At 39.7% G+C, this 25,199-nt stretch overlaps 1 protein-coding gene across 2 annotated transcripts in view; it reads right to left on the bottom strand.

The window, feature by feature from the left end:
* The window catches only part of SPAST (spastin), a 63,482-nt gene extending 39,263 nt beyond the window's left edge, over positions 1-24,219 (bottom strand). The window contains exons 1-3 of one of the 2 annotated variants that reach the window (XM_028496913.2): positions 23,604-24,219; positions 7,142-7,225; positions 4,579-4,662 (exon numbers count right to left, since the gene is read on the bottom strand). In XM_028496913.2, the coding sequence (XP_028352714.1) occupies positions 4,579-4,662; positions 7,142-7,225; positions 23,604-24,018 (583 nt within the window). In that variant the 5' untranslated portion in view covers positions 24,019-24,219. Of the gene's footprint in view, positions 1-4,578; positions 4,663-7,141; positions 7,229-23,603 lie in introns of both variants that reach the window. The other variant, XM_024118657.3, reaches the window with a different exon arrangement.
* Positions 24,220-25,199: the final 980 nt, after the last annotated feature.

Below are 25,199 nucleotides of genomic sequence, written 5' to 3'. Positions count from 1 at the left end.
GAAGAAAGAAAGCTTAGTTTAATGCTTCTTTTTAGAATGACTAAAGGTCGTGTAGATTAACCAATTATTTAAAATAAAACAAGTCACCTTGCTTCTTGATCCCCTCATGTGCAATCCCCACACAATCATCTCAGTGATCTACTTATAAGGGAAATTTTACCACATAACTTGTGTGCCTACAACCCTTTAGCAGTTTCCCATTGCCCACAGATTAGCACTTAAGCTCCTTTATATGACCAACAAGGCCCTCCATGATCTGCCTACACTTCTTATGCCTGAGCAATCCCAAATTCATGTCTCTACCAGCACCATGCTTTTCCTTGTCCCTGAGTCTATGTTCATGCTGTTAGTTCCTCATGGAATATCTTTCCACCCAACCATTAATAACTTTTATTTATCTTTTTAAATCCCCACTTTAGGTTTCTTCCAGGAAGATTTCTCAGACACCTATTTTCCCATCCCTACAAAATATTTGTGTATCTCCATCCTGCAGTGATGATGATTTATCTATTTATGTCTGCCTTCCCCACTATATCAACAAGAGCCTAAACACAGGAACATTTTATCCAATCTATCAGTAAATCTGTTTGCTCAAGCTTCAAATACAATCATAATCCAACCACTTGTTACTCCTGGTATCATCCTGGTCCAAGCCTCCATCATTTTTCTCCTAGCTTACCACAGTAGTTGTCCTACTTGCTCTCCTTGGTACATAACATACCCTTGCAACATCACAACCAGAGGGATCCTTTTTAAACTGAAGTCAGATGATGTTACTCCTTTCCTAAAAAATCCTTGTAACTTCTCCCCACTTCACAGGTGGCAAAAACTCAAATCTTCAGTGGCCTGTAAGGTCCTGCATGTTGTGATGGCTGCCCCCTCTGCCCCCGCCACCATTAGTTCTCTGACCTCATCTCTACTAGACTCTCCTTGCTGTGGCACACTGGCCTCTTTGCTCCTCTCAAACATACCAGATGTGTTTTCTTAAGGCTCTGCATCAGCTCTTACTTCTCCCCAGACCACTCTTCTCCCAGATACCTGTAACGCTAACTTACAGGTCATGTCAACTTCTCCAAGAGGTATACCCTGACTATCCTATTTAAAACTAAAAACCCATACCACCTCCCATCTACTCCTAATCCCCTATACTGTGTTTTATGTTTTCTTTTCTCCACAAATTTACCACCTTCTAACACAGGGAATAACTTATTTATTCTTTATGTTTACTGCCTACTGTCAGTATTCTCCCTGCTGGAATATAAACTCTATGACACAAGGATCCTTGTCTATATCCTAAGTGCCTAGAACATGATAACCACCCAATAAATATTTCCCGAGTTAAGAAATAAATTCAGGGCTTCTCTGGTGGTGCAGTGGTTAAGAATCCGCCTGCCAATGCAGGGGACACGGGTTCAAGCCCTGGTCCGGGAAGATCTCACATGCCGTGGAACAACTAAGCCCATGAGCCACAACTACTGGCCTGCGCTCTAGAGCCACAACTACTGAGTCCACGTGCCACAACTACTGAGCCCACGTGCCACAACTACTGAAGCCCATGTGCCTAGAGCCCAAGCTCCGCAACAAGAGAAGCCGCTGCAATGAGAAACCCGCGCGCTGCAACGAAGAGTAGCCCCCGCTTGCTGCAACTAGAGAATGCCTGCGCACAGCAACAAAGACCCAACACAGCCAAAAATAAATTAAAAAAAAAAAAAAGAAATTCAGTTTATATCCCTTGGCACCGTTCCTGGTACAGAGTAAGGACTTAATAAATAAATGGACCCTGAATGAAGCTAAATTTTTTTTAAAAGGGTAATTGCCAAGTATACCAGACACCAATGCCAAAATTATCTTTTTATCTACAGCAGGTTTTACACTTAAGCTTTGCTCTAAGGTTCACTATCACTAAATTGAAGATATATAATACATATGAACTCTTCCCATCTTTATCAGAGATGCTACATCCTCTCAAACCAGTATGTATGGGGAACTCCCAGTTATCATTCTCCATACTACTTAGATACCTATCAGGCATCCCACCTCTGAAAAGCTCCATTTTTTAACCAGCACATAATACACAAATATGCTCTACACTTGTGTGTAGTGTGCACTTGTGCACACTTCTTTTTTTTACTGTCTTTGGTATATAACTCCCAGATATTCTGCATTCTCAGAAGACAGGAAAATGTTGATGATGTCTTTTATTCCACCCTCTCTTTTTTAAAGTAACATCTTTCATGAATGGACATACAGCACTTTTGAGGATAACAGACAACAACAACCAAATATTAATTCTATTAAAGCCTAGCTTCATGTTATATTATATATCTTTTTTTTCCTCTCCTCTAACACAAATAAGAAATTACTAAGTTGCACTTAAAGACAAGTCTATAAATTGATGAGTTTCTTCTAATGTTTTACCATATCACAATTTCAAATACTGATAAAAGATGAAAACCAACTATTATTCGATTTGAAACATGTTACAAAATGTTCCATAATCAAACTTAATCTGCATCACATACATTGATACTTTGTACATATACTGAAAAGGTGTTATAGCTAAAACACATAGAAAGGACCAATTAGCACAATTAGATAATTATTTTACTACAACAACCCTTGATGTAATATGTAATTTTATTTGACACTAATAACTGTCACTTAGGAAATAAGAAGGCATACTGTCAGCCACAGAAGCCAGAAGAACACTGCCTTGTTAGCTATCTGAAAACAGTAAGGGTTTCTTTTTCAAAAATGTGGGGCAAAAAATTTATAAACACCATGGACCATATAGGAATGAATGAATGAGTGAATTAATAAAAAACATATGTGTATATATGTACACAAAAGCAGGGGTGGTGATTACACACAGGTAAGGAGATGAACAAAAACCAGCATTTTCGAGTACTTACTATGGGTTAGGTTCCTTCAACAATTCAGTCACAAATACAGTGAGATAATAATTATCTATCAGCCTCATATTACAGGTGAAATAAAGAAGACTCAGAAATGCTAAATAACTTATCAAAAGCACAGAGCAACAAATAAAATCTGCCTGTTTGCCAAGTTTCTACTATTTCTATCACATCAAGCTATGGCAGAACCACCCAAGAAGGGTGGGTTTTAGTTCCACCTTGTTTGAGGGGTAGATTTACCTTAAGAATATATTTTTAAAACCTATACCATCAAATAGAAGACGAGAAGTTTCTCTTTATAGACCTTTTACAGCTGATGAATGCAGAAAGAATGACAATTATGTCATTAGGCATAAGTCATCAACTGCTGCTAACATCACAAGAAATACTGATGGATAAACACAAAACCACCTATAAAGTAGTCTTATTATTAAAAAATAAAAATCTACTTTCAATCCAATTAAGGCTCTATATCCAACTATCAATTTATAGGGAGGACAGAGAACATACTAAAAGATAACATGGATGCATGGAGTGAAAGTCAGACTGCAGGAAACACTACGTGGAAAAGATATGGTTCATCAGCAAATAAATTGCAAGAAAAAGAAAAAACAGACTTTTATATTCAAATAGATGTACAGTATGGATCTTCTTGAAATTCTGATTCAAACAATTATAAAAAAATAGTAGGAGTTATTAAATTTTGAGATATTGACTGCACATTATTTATATATTATATATAAATTTGGACACTGACCATTTTTTTGGCCATTATGTTTATGTTAGTATTAAAAGAATTATTGGTTATTCTTTAGGTGTGATAATGGTATTTTGGCAATTCTTTTTCTTTTTGGCAGTCATGTCCATCATCCCATTTAATACTCACAGCTTCCCCAAAGGGAAGAATCATTACCTTCGTTTTATAATGAAATGAGTTTTCTTTTTGAAGGTTTATTCTAGTTACAAATCAAAGTAAAAAATAAGTGATACACAGGAAATAAGGGAGGGACAGAAAGAAGGGAAACGTTAGAAGTGACAATCTCCTCACTTTGGCAATTTTATTTTTAAAGCATATTTATCTTTGAGAGATATGAAATACATATAAATGAAATAAAAAGATATCGAGAAATTGTTTCAAAATAGTAATATGAAGTTGGGGAAAGTGAGCAGGGATATAAACTGTGGTTGGCAAACTTTTTCTGTAAAGAGCCAGTAGTAAATATTAAAATATTTTTAAAAGCTAGATATTAAAAGGCTTTGCAGGCTGTATGATCTCTGTTATCAACTACTTAATTCTCTCACTGTAGCATGAAAGCAACCAGATAATATACAAAGGAATGAGAGTAGCTTTGTGCCAACTTACAAAAACAGGCAGTGAACTGGGTTTAGTCCATAGGCTATAGTTTGCCCGTCTTAAATCAAGACAGACAATGAGGTGATAATTACCAAAGCTGAGTGATGGATAATTAGTTCAATGAACTCTTCTGTTTTGTATATGTTAGAAATTTTCATAAGTTAAAAGAAAGCCTAGAACACATTTTCAAGTTCACTGATTTTATTTCCATCTACATTTAAAGTTTCATTAAACTTTTAAGATTTTAAATCTTAAATTTTAAGATTTTAAATACATCTCATTCCAGTTATACAATTCATTAATTGATACCTAATAGCTGTAAACGGTCCTTGGCCATAACCAAATTATTCATCATTTTAGCTTGAAGGCGTCTAGCTCTTTCACACTGTTCACCTGAAAGAAAAAGCAGAAACAAAGAATTAAAATATCTACATTTACCTACTAATGCTGCTTCAAGATGAATTATCATACCAACTAATCTCATGGGGAGTCATAGTCTTTATGAAAAGACTATGAAATTAACAAAATATCATTTTCAAATAATATCATTAAAAAATCAGTTATAGTTCCTTATGATGGTTTCAGACCTATTGTGGCATTTCATGGATTTTACGGGTTTTGAGACTTATTTTTCCCCCTACATTTAAAACTCTTTGAAATTGGGAAGTGTTTTAAAACCTGTGCCAACCTACTAATGCTATCAGACAGGCTGCAGTCATAACATAGTCTGTCACTTCCTCTGCATACAAAAATTTGGTCATAGATACTAATACTTCTGTTACAGCTATGTCTAAATAAGATTAAGATAGCATATTCAATAAGGTTAAAATTCAAATTCTATGTGATAAGAAGAGGATGTGTCATAGTTCAACTGACATTGTTTTTTCTCTTGGTACAGTTGAAGGCATTTTTGATTCAATACTATTTTTCTTATAACCGACTCATTTTCTTCTAACTCTTCTTCTATGCATTTGGCAAAGAACAGCAAATATATTTTGTACATAATTCATAAAGTCATGCTCATAAACTCATGAAAAGTCTCCAAGACCCAATCTTCCATATTTACTTGTTCTATTCTGCTCTCTTTTATACAGGAGACCAGTAGCTAGAGAAACAGTCAAAATAAAAAGGAGAGATTAGGGCTTCCCTGGTGGCGCAGTGGTTGAGAGTCCGCCTGCCGATGCAGGGGACACGGGTTCGTGCCCCGGTCCGGGAAGATCCCACATGCCGCAGAGCGGCTGGGCCCGTGAGACATGGCCGCTGAGCCTGCGCTTCTGGAGCCTGTGCTCCGCAACGGGAGAGGCCACAGCAGTGAAAGGCCCATGTACCGCAAAAAAAAAAAAAAAAAAAAAAGGAGAAATTAAAAAACATGGTAAATATTGGACACATTATAGTTACTGGAGATTAGCTGATATAAGTTATAGAATCAACCAGCCAGATAAAATATCCACTGGGTGGATTGATACATAAGGCTAAGATTCTCAGCCCACACATTGTAATTTTTGCTTCTGAATTTATTTTAGCTATGATAAGCTGAAGTACTTTACTCATATAATAGTGGTATCCACATACTACTATTCACAGCATAGTATTTAAGAATTCAGGCTCTGAAGTCAGACTGCCTGGGTTCAAATCCTGACTCTACCACTTCCTGCCTATGAGACCTCACGCAAGCTACTTAATTTCTTTGCACTTAAGGTTTTTCATCTGAAAAATAAGGATAACGGTAACAGCTTTAGAGTGTAGGGTTGTGGTGAAATTAAAAGAGATAATACGTATGAAGCACATACAGTGATGCTTGGGCACATAGTATGTGTGCAAGAAATGTTGTCTACATATTTAAAGGTAATATTAGACACTAATTTTTTTTTTTGGCTGCGTTGGGTCTTCGTTGCTGCACGCAGGCTTTCTCTAGTTGCAGCGAGCGGGGGCTACTCTTCGTTGCAGTGCGCTGGCTTCTCATTGCGATGGCTTCTCTTGTTGCAGAGCATGGGCTTCAGTAGTTGTGGCACGCAGGCTCAGTAGTTGTGGCCCGTGGGCTCTAGAGCACAGGCTCACTAGTTGTGGCACACAGGCTTAGTTGCTCCATGGCATGTGGGATCTTCCTGGACCAGGGATTGAACCTGTGTCCCCTGCATTGGCAGGGGGATTCTTAACCACTGTGCCACCAGGGAAGTCCTTAGACTCTAATTTTTAATTTGATGTGACAGGAAAGTAAAGATGAGAAATAACTGTTTTGGTTTTAAAAAGCCATGTGTGAATGAAAGTCAGACATTACAGCTCATATTTTAACATGCAGTCAAGCATTACCCACAGTGTAAAAGGGAATCTGTGAAATAACAACTCCTTCCCTGCCTCGACAATGAGGAAAGGATGAGGTTTCAAAAACAGGTTTAAAAATACGGTTAAGGGCTTCCCTGGTGGCGCAGTGGTTGAGAGTCTGCCTGCCGATGCAGGGGACACGGGCCCGTGCCCTGGTCCGGGAGGATCCCGCGTGCCGTGGAGCGGCTGGGCCCGTGAGCCATGGCCGCTGAGCCTGCGCGTCCGGAGCCTGTGCTCCGCAACGGGAGAGGCCACAACAGTCAGAGGCCCGTGTACCGCCAAAAAAAAAAAAAAAAAAAAAAAAACCACAAAAAAATATGGTTAAAATATCATGAACAGCGGTTCCAAGGAGGACACAAGTAATACAATAATCAAGTTTGCGCATATCTGGTTACAACTTCATTTTTAGCATAGGTAATAAGGCATTAACTTTAACAAGAACATTAAAAAATCTGTTAAATACCTTTTTTAAGATAAACGGATCTGAAATCAGGGCAATCATGTGAACACAATTTCGGATGCTACTAAACAAAAGTAAATATAACCTTACCTTGTCCTGTAACTACGACAGCTATTCCTTTTTCTAGTTCTTCAATACCTTTCTTATACCATTCCACAGCTTGCTCCTTTTGTCCTACTTTAAAATAGAAATAATTATTTGTATAAATCACAAGTTTACCCTAAGAATACACTAAACATTTTCCAAAGCATGCTCTTATTAGGAGATGCATGAAAAAAAGAGTTGTGATCAAACAAGTCTGAAAACTACTACTCTGTGACTTCTTAGGACTTTAGCATCTTAATGTATATGTGGCTCTGCAAGAGGAAGACATAGATGTCAACGTTTCTCAAAATTTTAGAGCTGTGATTTTTATTTCTTTATCATCTCATGGTATTGATGCTTATAACCACTGAAATGTTGTATTAGAGAAATAAATATTCAAGATTTTATTTTAAATAAATGGTTTTTAAAATATAAACTGTTAGGAAAAATAAATACAATTTCAATAATAGTGAGGAAAAAAGCATTGTTTAATCTAACTGTAGTCAAATATGATGTAATACGTTCATGGGTGCTCCTTTCTAGAGTTAGCTTTTATTTAATAAATGATTGCACCATGAGAACTGGTATATGAGATTACAAGTGTGGCCATTAAGTAACACATTTTTATTTTCTTTGAAACATGACAACATTTATCCTTGAACCAAAATTAAGCTTTAAAAGGACCTAAAAATTCAGCATAATCAAAATATGTGTAGGATACTTCTTTAAAGTGGTAACAATTATATGCAAATTTCATTGTTTTTAAAAATTAATTTCTTAGTCCTTAGAATCTGCAAAGCCTCATAAGTGGCTAATATAGAGATACAGTAAAGCAAAGGTGGAAATCATGCATAAGAACTGTTTTTTATTTTTCCCTACTCATGTCCCTATTTAATCAAACAAAAATTCCCATGCCATTCTTTAATTTGAAGTTTCAAAATCAATAAAATATCATGACTCTCTTGATAACACAGAATAGATGAAGTCTTATTATAAACACCACACAACAACTAAGAAATACTGTCCCCTTACGAGTGTGTAACTCTTACCTACCTTCCTCCACCCCCAAAATAAATCACTAACTAGATTTAGCCCCTTGGACAGGGTAATTTCTTATTACCCATATAAAATGCCATTAGTATTTTACACAGTGTCTGATCCAGAGTAAGTGCTCAATACGTACTTGATAATGACACATGAAGAAATTACTAAGAATCTGTTGTAAGTCAATTCAAACTATTTGGATGCTTACCTTCTAGTTTTTTATGAAGAAAATATCTGTTTACATGTATTTTTGGTTTTTTAATTTTATAAAAGGGGTAAATTACAGAAAACAGTAAAATAGCATTTGCATTCTGTGTGGTGGGAATATTGATAACAATGTCGTATTTACTTAAAAATTTTAAAAATGAACTGCAACTTAACAGATACAACAGAAGTTCCTTTTTTGTGCCTCTTCCCGTTCTCACGCCCCAGAAACCACTATCATGAATTGAGTGTCTACCTTACTTGTATATATTTTTCTATTGTTCCTACTTTATTTATATCATTTTATTTTTAAAATTTACATTGCTTTTAGATCTATGTTGCTATACAGAGATTAGTTCATTCATTTCTACTCTGTATAGTATCCTATACCATCCTACAATTTATTCAACTATCTCCTATTAAAAGATATGTAGGTTGTTTCCAGTTTTTCAATATTTCAAATAATGTTGCAATAAACATTCTTGTACCTGTCCCCCTATGTACATGTGCCAGTTTCTCTTGAGTATATGCTTAAGAAGTAGAATTGATGAGTCAGAGTTCATCACATATTCCCCATTTACTAGAAATCAACAAAATGCTTTTTGAGAGTGCTTGTGCCAATTTATACTCCTAACAGCAGCGTATGACAGTTCTCACTGGCAACATCTGAACAAAATCTTTTAAGGCGTTTTACCACATTACAGGGAGGCAAGTGAAATGACTGATTACAAATAAAATCACATGCTCAATAATTACTCTACTACCTAACATTCGTTGGTAACAGGAAGTTGATTTACTGCATTATTTGAATCTCGTTAAGTCAGTGTGACAGTAGAAAATGCATAGATATTTCTTACCTAAAAGTACAAGATCACCAGAGAAAGGATAGACATATAAATCAATGGAACAGGGGGACTTTCCTGGTGGTCCAGTGGTAAAGAATCTGCCTTCCAATGCAGGAGACGTGGGTTTGATCCCTGGTTAGGGAACTAAGATCCCACATGCTGCAGGGCAACTAAGCCTGCACGCCACCAACTACTGAGCTCACGCGCCTCAACAAGAAAGCCTGCGTGCCACAAACTACAGAGCCCACGCACCCTGGAGCCCACGTGCCACAACTAGAGAGAAAAAAACCCACACGCCACAAGTAGAGAGAAGTCTGAGCACCACAGTGAAAGATCCCACATGCCTCAACGAAGATCCTGCATGCCACAACCAAGACCCAACGTAGCCAAAAACTAAAAAGAAAGAAAATTAAAAAAAAAAAATCAATGGAACATAAGTCTAGAAATAGACCCCACATATATCACTGATTTGACATTGATAAAGATGACAAGGTAATTCAATGGAGAAAGAATAGCTTTTTCAAAAAATGACGCTGGAATAATGGACACCCATACACAAAAAAACTTCACGTGACATACAAAAATTAACTTGAAATGGATCACAGACCTAAATGTAAAACCTAAAAATATAAAATTTACAGAAGAAAACATAGACAAAATTCTCTGTGATCTTGGCTTAGGCAGACACTTCTTAGAACATAAAAATCACAAACCTTAAGAGGAAAAAAGTGGGACTTCCCTGGTGGCGCAGTGGTTAAGAATCCACCTGCTAATGCAGGGGACAGGGGTTTGAGCCCTGGTCTGGGAAGATCCCACATGCCGAGGGGCAACTAAGCCCGTGCACCACAAATACGCAGCCTGCACTCCAGAGCCCGTGAGCCACAACTACTGAGCCCGCGTGCCACAACTACTGAAGTCCACCTGCCTAGAACCCGTGCTCCGCAACAAGAGAAGGCACCGCAATGAGAAGCCCATGCACTGCATCAAAGAGTAGCCCCCGCTCACTGCAACTAGAGAAAGCCTGCACGCAGCAACGAAGACCCAACACAGCCAAAAATAAATAAATAAATAAATTTTAAAAAAAGAGGAAAAAAATCGATAAACCAGACTTCATAAAAATTAAAAGTTCCTGCTCTTCAAAAGATGGATCTGGGCTTCCCTGGTGGCGCAGTGGTTGAGAATCTGCCTGCCGATGCAGGGGACACGGGTTCGTGCCCCGGTTCGGGAAAATCCCACATGCTGCGGAGCGGCTGGGCCGGTGAGTCATGGCCGCTGAGCCTGCGCGTCCGGAGCCTGTGCTCCAAAACGGGAGAGGCCACAACAGTGAGAGGCCTGCGTACCACAAAAAAAAAAAAAAAAAAGATGGATCTGACAATGTAAAGACAGGCCACAGATTGACTGGGAGAGAATATTTGCAAAACAATACGCCTAATAAAGGTCTTGTAAGCAGAATATAGAGAGAACTCTTACAATGATTTTTTTAAAAAGTCATTTAAAAATAGTGTGCAAAAGATCAAAACATACGCTTTACCAAAGAAGAGACATAAATGGCAAATAAACACAAGAAAAGATGTTCAACATCATTAGCTGTTAGGGAACTATAAATTAAAACTCCAAGATTTTAATTTTTTTTTTTTTTTTTTTTGTGGTATGCGGGCCTCCCTCTGCCGTGGCCTCTCCCGTTGCGGAGCACAGGCTCCGGACGCGCAGGCCCAGCGGCCACGGCTCACGGGCCCAGCCGCTCCGCGGCATGTGGGATCCTCCCAGACCGGGGCGCGAACCCGGTTCCCCTGCATCGGCAGGCGGACGCGCAACCACCGCGCCACCAGGGAAGCCCCCAAGATTTTAATTTTGAATGGAAAAAAGTTACAAGACAAGTCACATTGGCAGGTGTGACTACAAAATGATACAGCCATTTTGGAAGAGTTTGGTAGTTCCTCATGACATTAACATATACTTACCACATGACCCAGCCCTTCTTCTATGTATTTACCGTAAGAAATAAAAACATCAAAGACCTGTACATGAATGTTTACCAGCTTTATTCTTAAGAGCTAAAAACTGGAAACAACCCAGATGTCCATCATTTAGTGAACATATTAACAATTTGTGGTACAACCATACACAGACTACTACTCAGCAATAAAAAGAACAAAATACTGATACATGTAAGAACATAGACGAATCTCAAAAACATGCTAAGTGAAAAAAGCCAGACACAAGAGGCTACACACTATATAATGCCATTTACATGACATTCAGTGAAGACAAAACTACAGAGACAAATCAGATTAGTGACTGCCAGAGGCTAAGGGGGAGGCAAAGGGACTGACTACAAAGAGGCAAAAGAGAGATTTTGGGGTGATAAAACATTCAATATATTGACTGTGGTGATGGTTTACACAGCTCCTTGTCATAACTTACTGAACTATAGATCCCTAAAGAGGGTAAACTTTACATAAATTATACCTCAATAAATCTGATTTTTTAAAAGTGCAATACTCCAACATTTATATATAAGAACATTTGTTGTGACTTGAATTATAATACCAGAACTAAAATTCTGATTACAAGAGTAAGATTAGAAGAGAAAAACTAGAAAAATATTTTAAAAACATCTGTCTGAAGGGATCAGAGAATTTTCAAAACAGTATGAAAATTACTAAAATTTGGAAGGAGGGACCATTTCACACCCATTAGGATGGCTGTTTTAAAAAATTACCAAAATATGGAAAAGAGAAAAGCCAACAGAGGTGAGCCTGTGACTTGGGGCACTTTTCTGCTTGAAACAATTGTCAATTCTGAATGCAAATGTGACCAAGAAACTAAGCAGAGCTTTCAGCGGACTCATGGGACTAAGTTGACAAAAAATGAATTCCAGGGCATGCCAAGGAGAATAAGCGGCAATGATTCCAAGATTTTGGTTGGGACCCTGCATCACTGAAGAGCTATGAACTAGGCCAGCCTGTACAAGGGCTGACACCCACACTCAAATCACTTCAGTCCCCTAAATTAGGGGAAACTACAAGCCCATAAGTTCCTACGTGATCACCCTTTTGACTAAATTTTTTTTTTTAACTTTTGGCCATGCCATGCAGCTTGTGGGATCTTAGTTCCCCGACCAGGGATTGAACCCAGGCCCTGACAGTGAGAGCGCCGAGTCCTGACACTGGACCGTCAGGGAATTCCCCTTTTTGACTAAATTATGGCAGAAAAATCAAACCTTACAATGGCATCCAGCACACAAAAGGCCTTCATGATACTTGAACAGTTCTTAGTTTCCCTTACACATTTCCCTCTTTCCTATATGTGCCCCAACAACATTCAAACTCAACCAACCAGACTACATCAAATCAAGAGAAGAATGGGATGGAAGAAACTTACAATGGTTATAGTGGTAGTTGAAATTAATAGCCAATAATGTGAACTACAAGTGAACTACATAATCTAGGACCAACAACAGCCCAAGAGCCAAATAGAGTCAGCTGCCTGTTTTTTGTATATAAAGCTTTACTGGATCACACCCCCTATATGAGAGTGTTGAACAGTTTCGAAAGAGCACCTGAAATAATTATTAAATATATACACTAATATGTATAAAATAGATAACTAATAAGAACCTGCTGCATAAACAAATAAATAAAATAAAATTCAAACTTCCAAAAAAAAGAGAAATATTAAACGGTTCAACAAAAAACCAAGCGAATGCAAAAATGGGCAAAGGACTTGAATAGACATTTTTCCAAAGAAGATATGCAAATGGCCAATAAGCATATGAAAAGATGCTTGATATAAGTCATTAGTGAAATGCAAATCAAAACTATGATGCAATACCACTTCACATTAATTAGGATGGCCATTATTTAAAAAAACAGAGACTTCCCTGGCGGTCCAGTGGTTAAGACTCCACGCTTCCAATGCAGGGGCCTCGGGTTTGATCCCTGGTTGGGGAACTAGGATCCCACATGCCGCGTGGTGTGCCAAAAGATGAAAAAATAAAATAAAGTAAAAATAAATAAATATAAATAAAAATAAAACAAGCAAACCTTGAAACTAACAAATGTGAAGATGTTAGAAACCCTTGTGCACTGGTGCTAGGAATGTAAAAATGCAAAGCTGGGGACTTCCCTGGTGGTGCAGCGGTTAAGAATCCGCCTGTCAATGCAGGGGACACGGGTTTGGTCCGGGAAGATCCCACATGCCACAGAGCAACTAAGCCCTTGAGCCACAACCACTGAGCCTGCATGCTAGAGCCTGTGAGCCACAACTACTGAAGCCCGTGTGCCTAGAGCCCGTGCTCCGCAACAAGAGAAGCCAACGCAAGGAGAAGCCTGTGCACCACAAAAAGAGTAGCCCCCGCTCACCGCAAGTAGAGAAATCCCGCTAGCGGTAATGAAGACCCAACGCAGCCAAAGATTTTAAAAAATAATTAATTTTTAAAAATATGCTTATAAAATGCAAAGCTGCTGTGGAAAGCAGTTTGGCAGTCCCTCAAAAAATTAAACATGGGCTTCCCTGGTGGTGCAGTGGTTAAGAGTCTGCCTGCCGATGCAGGGGACACGGGTTCGTGCCCCAGTCCAGGAAGATCCCATATGCCGCGGAGCGGCTGGGCTCGTGAGCCATGGCCGCTGAACCTGCGCGTCCGGAGCCTGTGCTCCGCAACGGGAGAGGCCACAACAGTGAGAGGCCCGCGTACCACAAAAAAAAAAAAAAAAAAAAATTAAACATAGTAATTACCTTATGATCCAGCAATTCTATTCCTAGGTGGATACTCAAAAGTATTGAAAAAGGAACTCAGAGACTTGTATACCAATGTTTATAGTAGCATTATTAACAACAGATGGAAACAACCCAAATATCCATCAACAGATGAAGGGATAAACAAAATGTGGTATATACATACAATTGAATATTATTCAGCCTCAAAAAGGAATGAAATCTGTTATATGCTACAACAAGGCTGATAAACATTGAAATGCTAAGTGAAATGTTAGACACAAAAGGACAGATATTGTATGATTCCACTTATATGAGGTACCCAGAATATGCAAATTCATAGAGACAGAAAGCAGAACAGAGGTTATCAGGGACTGGGAGGAGGGGAGTATGGAGAAGAGGAAATGGGGAGTTATTGTTTAATGGATACAGAGTTGCTGTTTGGGATGATGAAAAGCTCTAGAAATGGATAGTGGTGATGGTTACACAGTACTGTGAATATATTTAATGCCAATGATTTGCATACTTTAATTGACTAAAATGGCAAATTTTGTTATCTATCTTTTACTACAATAAAAAAAATTACTAAATGACCCATTATAGGCAGTTTGCTGCTCCCTGGTATACAGCAATGAAAATGAACAATTAATACCACAAGTAACCTCAAGGATTAATCTGACAAGCATAATGTTGAGCAAAAGGAGCCATACATAAAAAGAACACATACTGTATGATTTCACTGATAAAGCTCAAGATCAGGCAAAGTTGATTTATGGTGTAAGAAGTTAGGAATTCAAGATAACTTTGTGAAGGGTGGGGAGAGGTAGTGAGCAGAAGGGAGGATGAGAAAGGCAGGCTTCTGGAGTAAGATTTATTCTATTTCTTGACCTGGTGGGGTTTCAAACTGCTGTGCTCAGTTTAATAATTCATTAAGCAACACACAAACTGTGCACTTTATGTATACGTTAATAAAAGTGTACTTAAAAACTGAAAAAAATAGGAGGAAGATTAAATATATTGAAATGGAAAGTGAGTCCCCGTACATTAAGTGAAAAAGGTTACAGATCAGTTTCTATGTAACATGGTTCTTTTCCTCTAATGAATATTTATGTTTATGTAACTAGACAAAATCAGGAAACTTATCAGTAATCATCTCCCTAAGGATAAGATTACAGAAGATTTTCACTTTCTATATTTGTGCATTATTTTAATTTTTGACTTATGTTACTGTACAAGCAACAAAATTACTGATGTTATCCATCTTTAAATAAAGATAATAATAGTGGAGGGACTTCCCTGGTGGTCCAGTGGTTAAGAATCCGCCTTCCAGAGATTAGTGGTAGGACGGGAATAAAACACAGACCTACTAGAGCATGGACTTGAGGATATGGGGAGGGGGAAGGGTAAGCTGTGACGAAATGAGAGAGTGGCATGGACATATATACACTACCAAATGTAAAATAGATAGCTAGTGGGAAGCAGCCGCATAGCACAGGGAGATCAGCTCTGTGCTTTGTGACCACCTAGAGTGGTGGGATAGGGAGGGTGGGAGGGAGGGAGACACAAGAGGGAAGAGATATGGGAACATATGTATATGTATAACTGATTCACTTTGTTGTAAAGCAGAAACTAACACAGCATTGTAAAACAGTTATACTCCAATAAAGATGTTAAAAAAAAAAAAAAAAGAATCGGCCTTCCAGTGCAGGGGACACGGGTTCAATCCCTGGTCAGGGAACTAAAATCCCACATGCCGCGGGGCAACTAAGCCCGCACACACAACTACTGAGCCCACGCGCCACAACTAGAGAAGCCTGCACGCCACAACAAAGAGCCCATGCGTGGAAACAATAGATCCCACATGCCGCAATGAAGATCCCGTGTGCTGCAGCTAAGACCCAACGCAGCCAAATTAATTAATTAATTAATTTTTTAAAAAGTAAATCTATATTGTTTAAAAAAAAAGAATAGCAGACTAATTTGTGAATCATCAACTGAATCTTTTCACTTACACGTTAGTGGTACCCAGATTGCCACAAGAAGGGTCAAAACATGAGTAGTTTGGGTAACGAGAGAGGATGTCAGTTTGCAAGTATGTGAGTTAGAAGACAGAGATTTAAGTCCTTGCTCCATCATTTAATAGCTGTATGACTTTGGGAAAGTCTGGCAATCTCTCTGAGTTTTAGTCTCCTTACCTAAAAACAAGATGACATTTCTTTTACCTCATGAGTTGTGGCAAAGATCAAATGAAATAGGGCATGCGATAATACTTTAATAAAGAGGTATGTAAAAAATTGCCTTTATCATACTTAGTAAATTTGTTAATAAATATAAATCCTTCTACTCCAGAACTGTATGCACTGTTGTATTTTAGCTCATAAAGCCCATTGCTTTTAACTTATCTATTTAGTCCTTCTTAAGCATCATTCTACAAACACTTCCAGGGAGTAAGTACATCCATTTTCCTACACAATTTTTTGCTAGCAACTTGCAAGTATTACATTAGCGGAATAACGGGTATCTTTAAAAATCTTACAGTAGATTTTAATGTGTGCTAATCCACAATAAACCACAGAGACCATGAAGCATCAGACTAACAGCCCCCTGATTAATTCTCTCATAGTTCACTATCACAGAAAGGATCCTTTCTACTCTGTTTTAATTCAGCAAAAGAAGGCCATATTTGCTTTCATGTTCAACCATCAAGGTTTAATTCTGAAGTTAAGATTTATTTTTTCCCATTTAATTGGAAAGGTTTTGAATCCCATGTAAAGGAATCATTACAGTTTTGGACATTTTCTTTAAACCTTAAGAATTTCAATCAATTTATCTTCTTTAAAAAAGTCTTTTTAAATTTACTATGGATGGTAGGTAATTTTAATTTTCTTCTGTGTATTTTTGGTATTTTCCAATTCTCTATCAAGAGCTTACATTCATACATGAGTACATACATGAGAATAAAAAATCATTTAATCTCTTTTGTAATAAAAAGCTAGGATACTAAGTGACGCTAAGGGGAGACTTCCATCTGTTTTTTCTGAACTAAGGGTCACAATTAGCAAAAATATTTTTATATCACTCTTCAGATAATTCGCCTTCTTCCCCAAATCTCATTTAGACTGCTAATGTTTCATAAAAAGAGTAGTAAAAACTAGGTAACAAGGTTTAACAATGTTCTAACATAACCTCTAGAGGCTGTAACCTTAAAAGAACTGTAAAACTAATAACAATAGTTCCGGGACTTCTCTGGTGGCGCAGTGGTTAAGAATCTGCCTCGCAATGCAGGATACATGGGTTCGAGCCCCGGTCCGGGAAGATCCCACATGCTGCGGAGCAACTAAGCCCGTGCGCCACAACTACTGAGCCTGTGCTCTAGAGCCCGTGAGCCACAACTACTCAGCTCTTGTGCCACAACTACTGAAGGCCATGCGTCTAGAGCCCGTGCTCCACAACAAGAAGCCATTGCAATGAGAAGCCCGTGCACCGCAACGAAGAGTAGCCCCCACTCGCCGCAACTAGAGAAAGCCCGTGCACAGCAACGAAGACCCAGCACAGCCAAATATAAGTAAATTAAATAAATAAATTTTTAAAAAAGTTTTCAAAATAAATAAATAAATAACAATAGTTCCTATTTTCTGAGGACCTACTATGTGCAGACACTAAGTATTTTACAAACATTATCTCAGTGTAATAATAAGTAACGTGCCCAAGATCCTGTGGAGCCAGAATTCAAATGTCAATTTGGATAAGAGGTACTGCAATTTAAAAAGGATAAAATTAGACTCTCAAACCTGAGATAAAGAAAAGCAGCCCCTGACATCCAGGAGCTGGTACCGTCAACTAAGCCTTGGTGTAACAAGGAAATGACCTGACATTACAACTAAGCCTTGGTGTTCTATTGAGTATAAACAATTCCACAGAACAACAACATCAGACAAGGTCACTCTGTGATCATGATGGATGAAGACAAAAATGAGACCACTCTACAATCATGTCTAAACACAGACAAAATGTGAACATTGGCCAAGCCATGAAACACCAAACATCCCCCTCTTCGGGCTAATGACTGCTTCTTAACCAACTGCAGCTTCATACTCACTCTAGTCTTCTCTCTTTCTGGGTTAGATTTAAGATATTTAATCACAGAATTATCCCCAAATCCTGAAAACATCCAATCCAGAGCAAAACCCTGCTTCCTTAAATCCTCCTTAAAATCACCTAATACAAGCCCAAATTCTATAAGTTCTTTTTAGCTTTTTCCTGAGATACACCATGGTTCCCCATGGTGTGTGTTCTCTTGGTTACAATAAGTAATAAATCCCACTTGTTCAGCCATAGATGAATGTTCTAGTGAAAGCTCACTGAAAGGAACTGACAAAATCCACTTAAGAACAACAACTAATTCTCTCCCTCTCTACTGCAGCATAAGATATCTGCAAAAGAACAGAAAGATATGTGAATAAGTATAACATGTCTATGCTATACCTATATAGCTGTAAAACACCTACTAGTCCCAAGAAAATTGTAGATTTTGACATTATTCTTTCCTCACTACCAGAATGAACCACTGAGATGTGAGCGTGCTCAAAGATGTTTTATTCTATAGGATGTTTAGCATGAGCATTTGTTAATAATTCACAAAGCAAGAGAAAAAAAGGCTAGGTCACTGATTAATACCTTCACTGATCTTATACAGGTCAAGAGAGTGGAAAATGAGTAGAAAAGTAGAGAATCTACACTTTGCCATAATTGAAAAATCCAACTACTATTGGGTAGAGCAGAGAATAAGATAGTGGAAAAGAGGCAGGAAGGGTTAGGGAAGATCCTTCTTCAATAATTTAATATCCGTTTACTGACTATCCCTTAATTGTCATCAGGATGACTAACAATAATCTTAAGAATCTAGTTCCAGGTGAGTTTTATACGTTCAACTGTATTCTGTATTAGGAAGAATGTAAACTGCAATAAAAATCAGCTAAAAACAGAACAAGGATTGAAGTTCGTAAAAGTGACTGCCTTTTTGTCTCTTTAGTGCAAATGCCACTAAATATTCTTGAAGAGAAATATAAAGTGTTTATTGTTTATTTAATAAAAAATAATGTTATTCTCTGGGAAAAGTATATTATCAGAATGTCCATCCATCAGAATAATTCTTTCCTTGTTCTAATCATTTAAAGCAGAAATTAGGCACAAGAAAAGTGTCTGAAATCAATCCTTTCAAAATGGTGTCTAGTAGTTTTTAGGAATAAAAGAAAGTATACCAAATCTGATACTTCTGATTTCTAATCTCTAGCTTCACCTTCTGAAAATAGATGTGGATAAGCAAGTATTTTGTGTGTTTTAAATAAAGTACTACATTGGATTATATGAAATTATGGTACATGGTAATTAATTTTTTAAAAAACCTTCCATTTTAAATATAAACTGACTAGGAATAAATAAAAAAGGATTTTATTTAGATAACTTCTATCCTTGATGCCAGATACTGCAGCCCTATCTTATCCTGAAAACTGGCTCTCTCTCTTTCATACAATACACTGGGCCCTTACTGTCTGTCAAGTCCTACACACTTGAGGTAACTGAGCCACACCTGAAGAACCTGAACCACTGTATTACTCAGGAGACCCCAGGCTTGTCTACCAGCAGGAGCCACCGAAAGCACGTTAGGTCATGTTCTGGTTAATCCAAAGAACCACTATTACAACCTTCTCTTGTCCCCCAAGTATTCCAAGGGGCCCTTGGAATTACAAAACAGAGAACCTGCTTCATATAAAACAAACAGGGGCTTCCCTGGTGGCGCAGTGGTTAAGAATCCGCCTGCCAATGCAGGGGACACGGGTTCGAGCCCTGGCCCGGGAAGATCTCACATGGCGTGGAGCAACTACGCCCGTGTGCCACAACTACTGAGCCTGCACTCTAGAGCCCACAAGCCACAACTACTGAGCCCATGTGCCACAACTACTGAAGCCCGCGCACCTAGTGCCCGTGCTCTGCAACAAGAGAAGGCACCGCAATGAGAAGCCCGTGCACCGAAACAAAGAGTAGCCCCCGCTAGCCGCAACTAGAGAAAGCCCACACGCAGACAAAAATAAATAAATTTATTTTTTTTAAATAGCTTGGTTTCAGATAAATTTAGGCCTTTATGAAAGTTCAGTGTCAAAGTTGAGTATGCCATAAAAAAGAATAAAATTCAAAATAAACAGCCACCTTATAAACCACATTTATGTATTACCTTGTTAAAATAAGATTTAATTTGGCCTTTATTATTTGAAGGCACCAAATGTGTCAATTAACTAATATCACTACAGTCTGAAATAGCCCACTTCACCTGATGAAATAACGGGGCTCTCAGTATATTTAGAAGCTAGGTCAAGTTTTTAAAGGAAAGGGGTTGCACGACATTACTAGCCCCTTAATGGTTTAGGGGCTAACTACAGAGTTAGGAAACCTTTGAACACTATCCAATTCATTTCAATTTGTTCGTATATATTTTGATGCAGTAGAAAAGAGGGAGAATAAAATTCTCCTGAAATTAAGTTCTGTATTGTCAAGGATGGCTGAGAGGCAAATAGACTTCAAATGTGAACTCTGGCAACCACTGAATTAAAGGTAAAGTAAAAAAATTTTCAACATGCTAAAGGAAAAATTTGAGATAGAAGAGAACCACGACAATGTAAACTCAATTTTACTTCACTGTTAAAGGAAAATTAATATAACTAATTTGTTTCAGTTTGAACTAATTTATTTTGTCATATAATGCATCAGTTGTAGAACTCAAACTAGAGTTATCATTGCCTGTTCTGATGTCCACTTTATAAACTAACTGTATAAATAAAGCAAAACCTTTGAACAGAAACATTATCAGCTGAGAGTGAAATATGTGGTACAGAGATTGCTGAAAATATTTACACTTAAATATTTTAAGAGGAATTAAATATAACAGATAGAGGTATATATGTGATACCCAAAGATAAGTCACCAGCATGAAACCCAAGGTCTGAATTCCACTTCCATTACTTACCCCTCACATGGAACTGATTTCTCTTTAAATCTAAGAGTCCAGGATCCCTTTTTTTAATACCTAAGTTTTCCTTGACCTCTTATGCTACCTCCCAACTCCCATCACCCAGTGTTAACAAAATTTCCTTGTATTTACTGGAATTGATCTACCCTTAAATATATTCCCTCTATTCTAAAACAACTTTTGACCTAGATTAGTAAACTTCAAAGGACTCTATTATAATAAAATAGTGCAATAAAACAGTGCTTCTCTAGGAAGGGATAATGGTATGCTTCTTCATCCTCCCTAGGAGATCGTGGATGCTCCTTAGAGATAAAAAATGAAGCAATTGGGAGTTCCCTGGTGGCGCAGTGGTTAAGAATCCGCCTGCCAATGCCGGGGACACTGGTTTGAGCCCTGGTCTGGGAAGATCCCACATGCTGCGAAGCAAATAAGCCCGTGCACCACAACTACTGAGCCTCTAAGCCAAAACTACTGAAGCCCGCACGCCTAGAGGCTGTGCTCCGCAACAAGAGAAGCCACCGCAATGAGAAGCCTGTGCACCTCAACGAAGAGCAGCCCCCGCTCGACACAACTAGAAAAAGCCCACACGCAGCAACGAAGACCCAACGCAGACAAAAATAAATAAATAAATATTTAAAAATATATTTTTAAAAAAGAATGAAGCGATTAAAAACTTCCCTCCCAAAACACATGGTATTCTTTTCTTAATGTGCCTCCTTTCTTTTTTTAAAAAATAAATTTATTTATTTATTTGTTTTTATGTTTGGCTGTATTAGGTCTTTGTTGCTGCGCATGGGCTTTTTCTAGTTGAGGCAAGTGGGGGCTACTCTTCGTTGTGGTGCGCAGGCTTCTCATTGTCGTGGCTTCTCTTGTTGCAGAGCATGGGCTCTAGAGCGCAGGCTCAGTAGTTGTGGCGCATGGACTTAGTTGCTCCGCGGCCTGTGGGATCTTCCCAGGCCAGGGATTGAACCCATGTCCCCAGAATTGGAAGGCGGATTCTTAACCACTGCCCCACCAGGGAAGCCCCACGCCTCCTTTCTTCAACGTTCTTAACCTCCACTCTGTCCTTACACTCCAAAACCCATGAATACCTGCCTCCTTCCTTATATCCTACTTCTCAGTCCAAGGCCTCACAAAGGAAATAAGTTTCAACAAAACTGAAATTCTAGAACAGTTTCTGGAGTTGGTAGTGGCGATGCTACAAATGAACTGCAGATTGCTTTTTTTTTTTTTTAAACTAATGGACAATGAAAATGAGTAGTTAGAGGGAAAAGAAGATCTCAGCATACTGGAGTTAGGATGAAAGGAGGGATTTTCAAAATGCTATAAGACTCCTTCTAACTCCATTTATCATCTTCCATAAAAAATTTGGCATTAGCAATTAGCATAGGTTTGGAATGACCTGCTTTAATCTTTTGAGCCTCAGTTTGTTCATCTGTAAAATGCTGATACTAACAGTACCTTCATCTCACAGGGTAATTGTGAGGACTAAACAGATAACACATGCAAAGCTAAGATCACACAGTGCCTAGCCTATAGAAAGACTAAAAAACGTCAGCTTAAAAGAAATCTGAAGGATGTAGTACCCTTGCTTTCATTCAGAAATAGAAATCTTTAAATTTTATTGTAAAATGGTATTATAAATTAATCCTATTCACTCAATTTCTTAAAAATTAATTAATTAATTTATTTATTTATTTTTGGCTGCATTGAGTCTTCTTCAATGCTGCGAGCGCGGCCTTCTCATTGCAGTGGCTTCTTCTGTTGTGGAGCACCGGCTCTAGGCGCGCAGGCTTCAGTAGTTGCGGTTTGCAGGCTCTAGAGCGCAGGCTCAGTAGTTGTGGTGCATGGGCTTAGTTGCTCCACGGCATGTGAGATCTTCCCGGACCGGGGATCAAACCTGTGTCCCCTGCGTTGGCAGGCGGATTCTTAACCACTGCCCCACCAGGGAAGTCCTCACTCAATATTTCAATTTAAAAATTTAGAGGTTACCTTGGAATACTTACTTAGATGACATCAAATTAACCAGGAGCAAAAGTTTTATACTAAAATAGAACTTTATTGAAAAATACTTAGAAGTCATTACATTGATAAAAATGACTGTTATGAAACTTTTAAAAATAGTGCAAATTCAGCTGTAATCATATGCAGCTGTTCCTTTCAAAACTGAGTCACCATTTGTTCTTTTTTTCTGACACTACAGTACTCTGCTTTCACTAAAAGCCTATAACAAGGCACAGCTTCTTCGATATCAAAACCTTTTGGAAAACCTGGCTCAGAGGAAGCCACTCACTGTTTACAGCGCTAGAAAGGATCTGTGTGGTCACTCTAGGACAACTGTCACTGTCACCAGCACGTCTGGGTGTCTCATAGGGACTTAGGTCATGCAGAAGTGTAGGTGTAGGCTAGTGTCTGAAACAAAGTCACCGGCTAGGGTGCCTGAGAGGAGAGAGGTGTTTAACTGAGAATCGTGTTGGATGAGAGTCTAACCCGAGGAAGCAGTCTCACCGGGCAGATCAATTACGGGGGAGCACCGCCGGCTCCCGCAGGAAAGGGACGCAGGTGTTGCCCTTCCTCGGCGACCCCACCGCTTTCTTCCCGGCCCGCCGCCCCCTCCCCCCAGGCCCCCAGTTACCTTTCTCGTCCTCATCGATGCGCAAAGCAACGGAGATGTACTCGAAGGCCTGCTTGTGGAAGGCTCGGACGCGCTCGGCCTCCCCGCCTGGCACTGGCGCCGGGGGCGAGGCCGAGGCCGGCGCCGGCGCGGCCCCGGAGCTCCTCTTGGCGGCCATGAGGGCGCGAGAGAAGCGCTGGCAGAGCCACACGAAGAGGAGCCCCAGGTGGAAGGCGACCAAACGCAGCAGCGCGAAGCCTACGAACAGCGGGTAGGAGAAGTAGTACAGGTTCCGCTTATGCGGCGATTGGGGCGAAGGGGCCGGCCTGGGGGCGGGGCGGGAGGAGGCCAGGCAGTGGGGCGGAGGCCTGGGAGGCACCGGGCTGCTGGGGCCGCCGGAGCCTTTCTTCTTCCCTCGTCCACCCGGAGAATTCATTCACAGCTCCCACTGCCGCCGCCGCCATAACCCGCCTCCCGCAGACCGACGGCAGCCAAGCGACGGCGGCGGCCACTGGGACGGCAAAGGCCACAGACCCTCACGCGCCCGCCGGTCCCAGGAGCTCGGCACCCCGGATCGCTGCTCTCCAGCCCCGCCCCTTTCTCCTTGCTCGGCCAGGAGCACAACCCCTTCTCCTCCTCCTGCGGTCGGTGGCTCCTGCCCCTCCCTCTCTGTCCTCTCAGCTGCTTGGTAGCTCAGAACCGCGGCCGGGCGCGCACGCGTACGCGCACGCCCTCCCGAGGCTTTCTCAGGCGCTTGCGCGCACGCCGCCGTCTTTGTTGCCCTGAGCTCTTAGTGCGCGTGTGCGGCTCCCGCCACTCCATCCCTTCCCCTCGGAACTACATGTCCCAGTGCGCAGTTCGGCCTACGTCTGCCTTAGGGACCGGTCGCTCAGTCGACTTCGCTGACCCTGGGAGCTCTTTAGCAGGGAATTTAGGCTATCAACTCACTGGAGGGACCGCTGCAACTTGGGGTCGCTCGGCTAGTTCTCAGGGCCATCTTACGGTGTCATAGTTTTCTTATATTTCTTTCAGCATTTTCTGCCAGTCTTCCGCAAAGGATGGTTGATCTGAGTTCCATCGCAGAAGTAATGGGTCCCAATCTAGTAATTATTATGAGAGGACAGCAGTTGTAGAGGCGTACAAAAACTTAAGGTCACCGAAAACGAAACTGTTAGCTCATTGTGATGAAATCATCAGTTCCAGAGATTTAATTAAATTAGTACGTGTTTACATGTCTAATCTGAAGAACTAATGTTTGAATAAGGGAAACTTTAGGTTTTGCTCAGTAATCCCATACTTCCCGAGCAATTCAGACTGGGCCTTTTTTTTTTTTTTTAATTCTACTCGACTTCGCTTCCTGTATTCTCATGAGCTGCAAGTACAGAACCCTGCTTCCCAGGTCACAGAGGTGGAAGCACTAGGTTAACCATACTCTCCTAGAAACTGGAATCTTGGATGGAAACACTGGGGTAGAAGGTAGTAAGAATTGAGTGTTCTAAAGAGCTGCTCTATCAGTTTATTTCATTGAGATCCCCAGAACTACCAGGTTCCTGGACTGGTCACTTACTTGATAACCTATCCCAAAACTATTCAGTCTATTTCTCTATTTTTCTGCTT

This window comes from Physeter macrocephalus, chromosome 12 (assembly GCF_002837175.3).
Source record: "Physeter macrocephalus isolate SW-GA chromosome 12, ASM283717v5, whole genome shotgun sequence".
NCBI lineage: Eukaryota > Metazoa > Chordata > Mammalia > Artiodactyla > Physeteridae > Physeter > Physeter macrocephalus.
The sequence above is the reverse complement of the archived record's forward strand: the minus strand, read 5'-3'. Positions and strand labels throughout refer to the sequence as shown.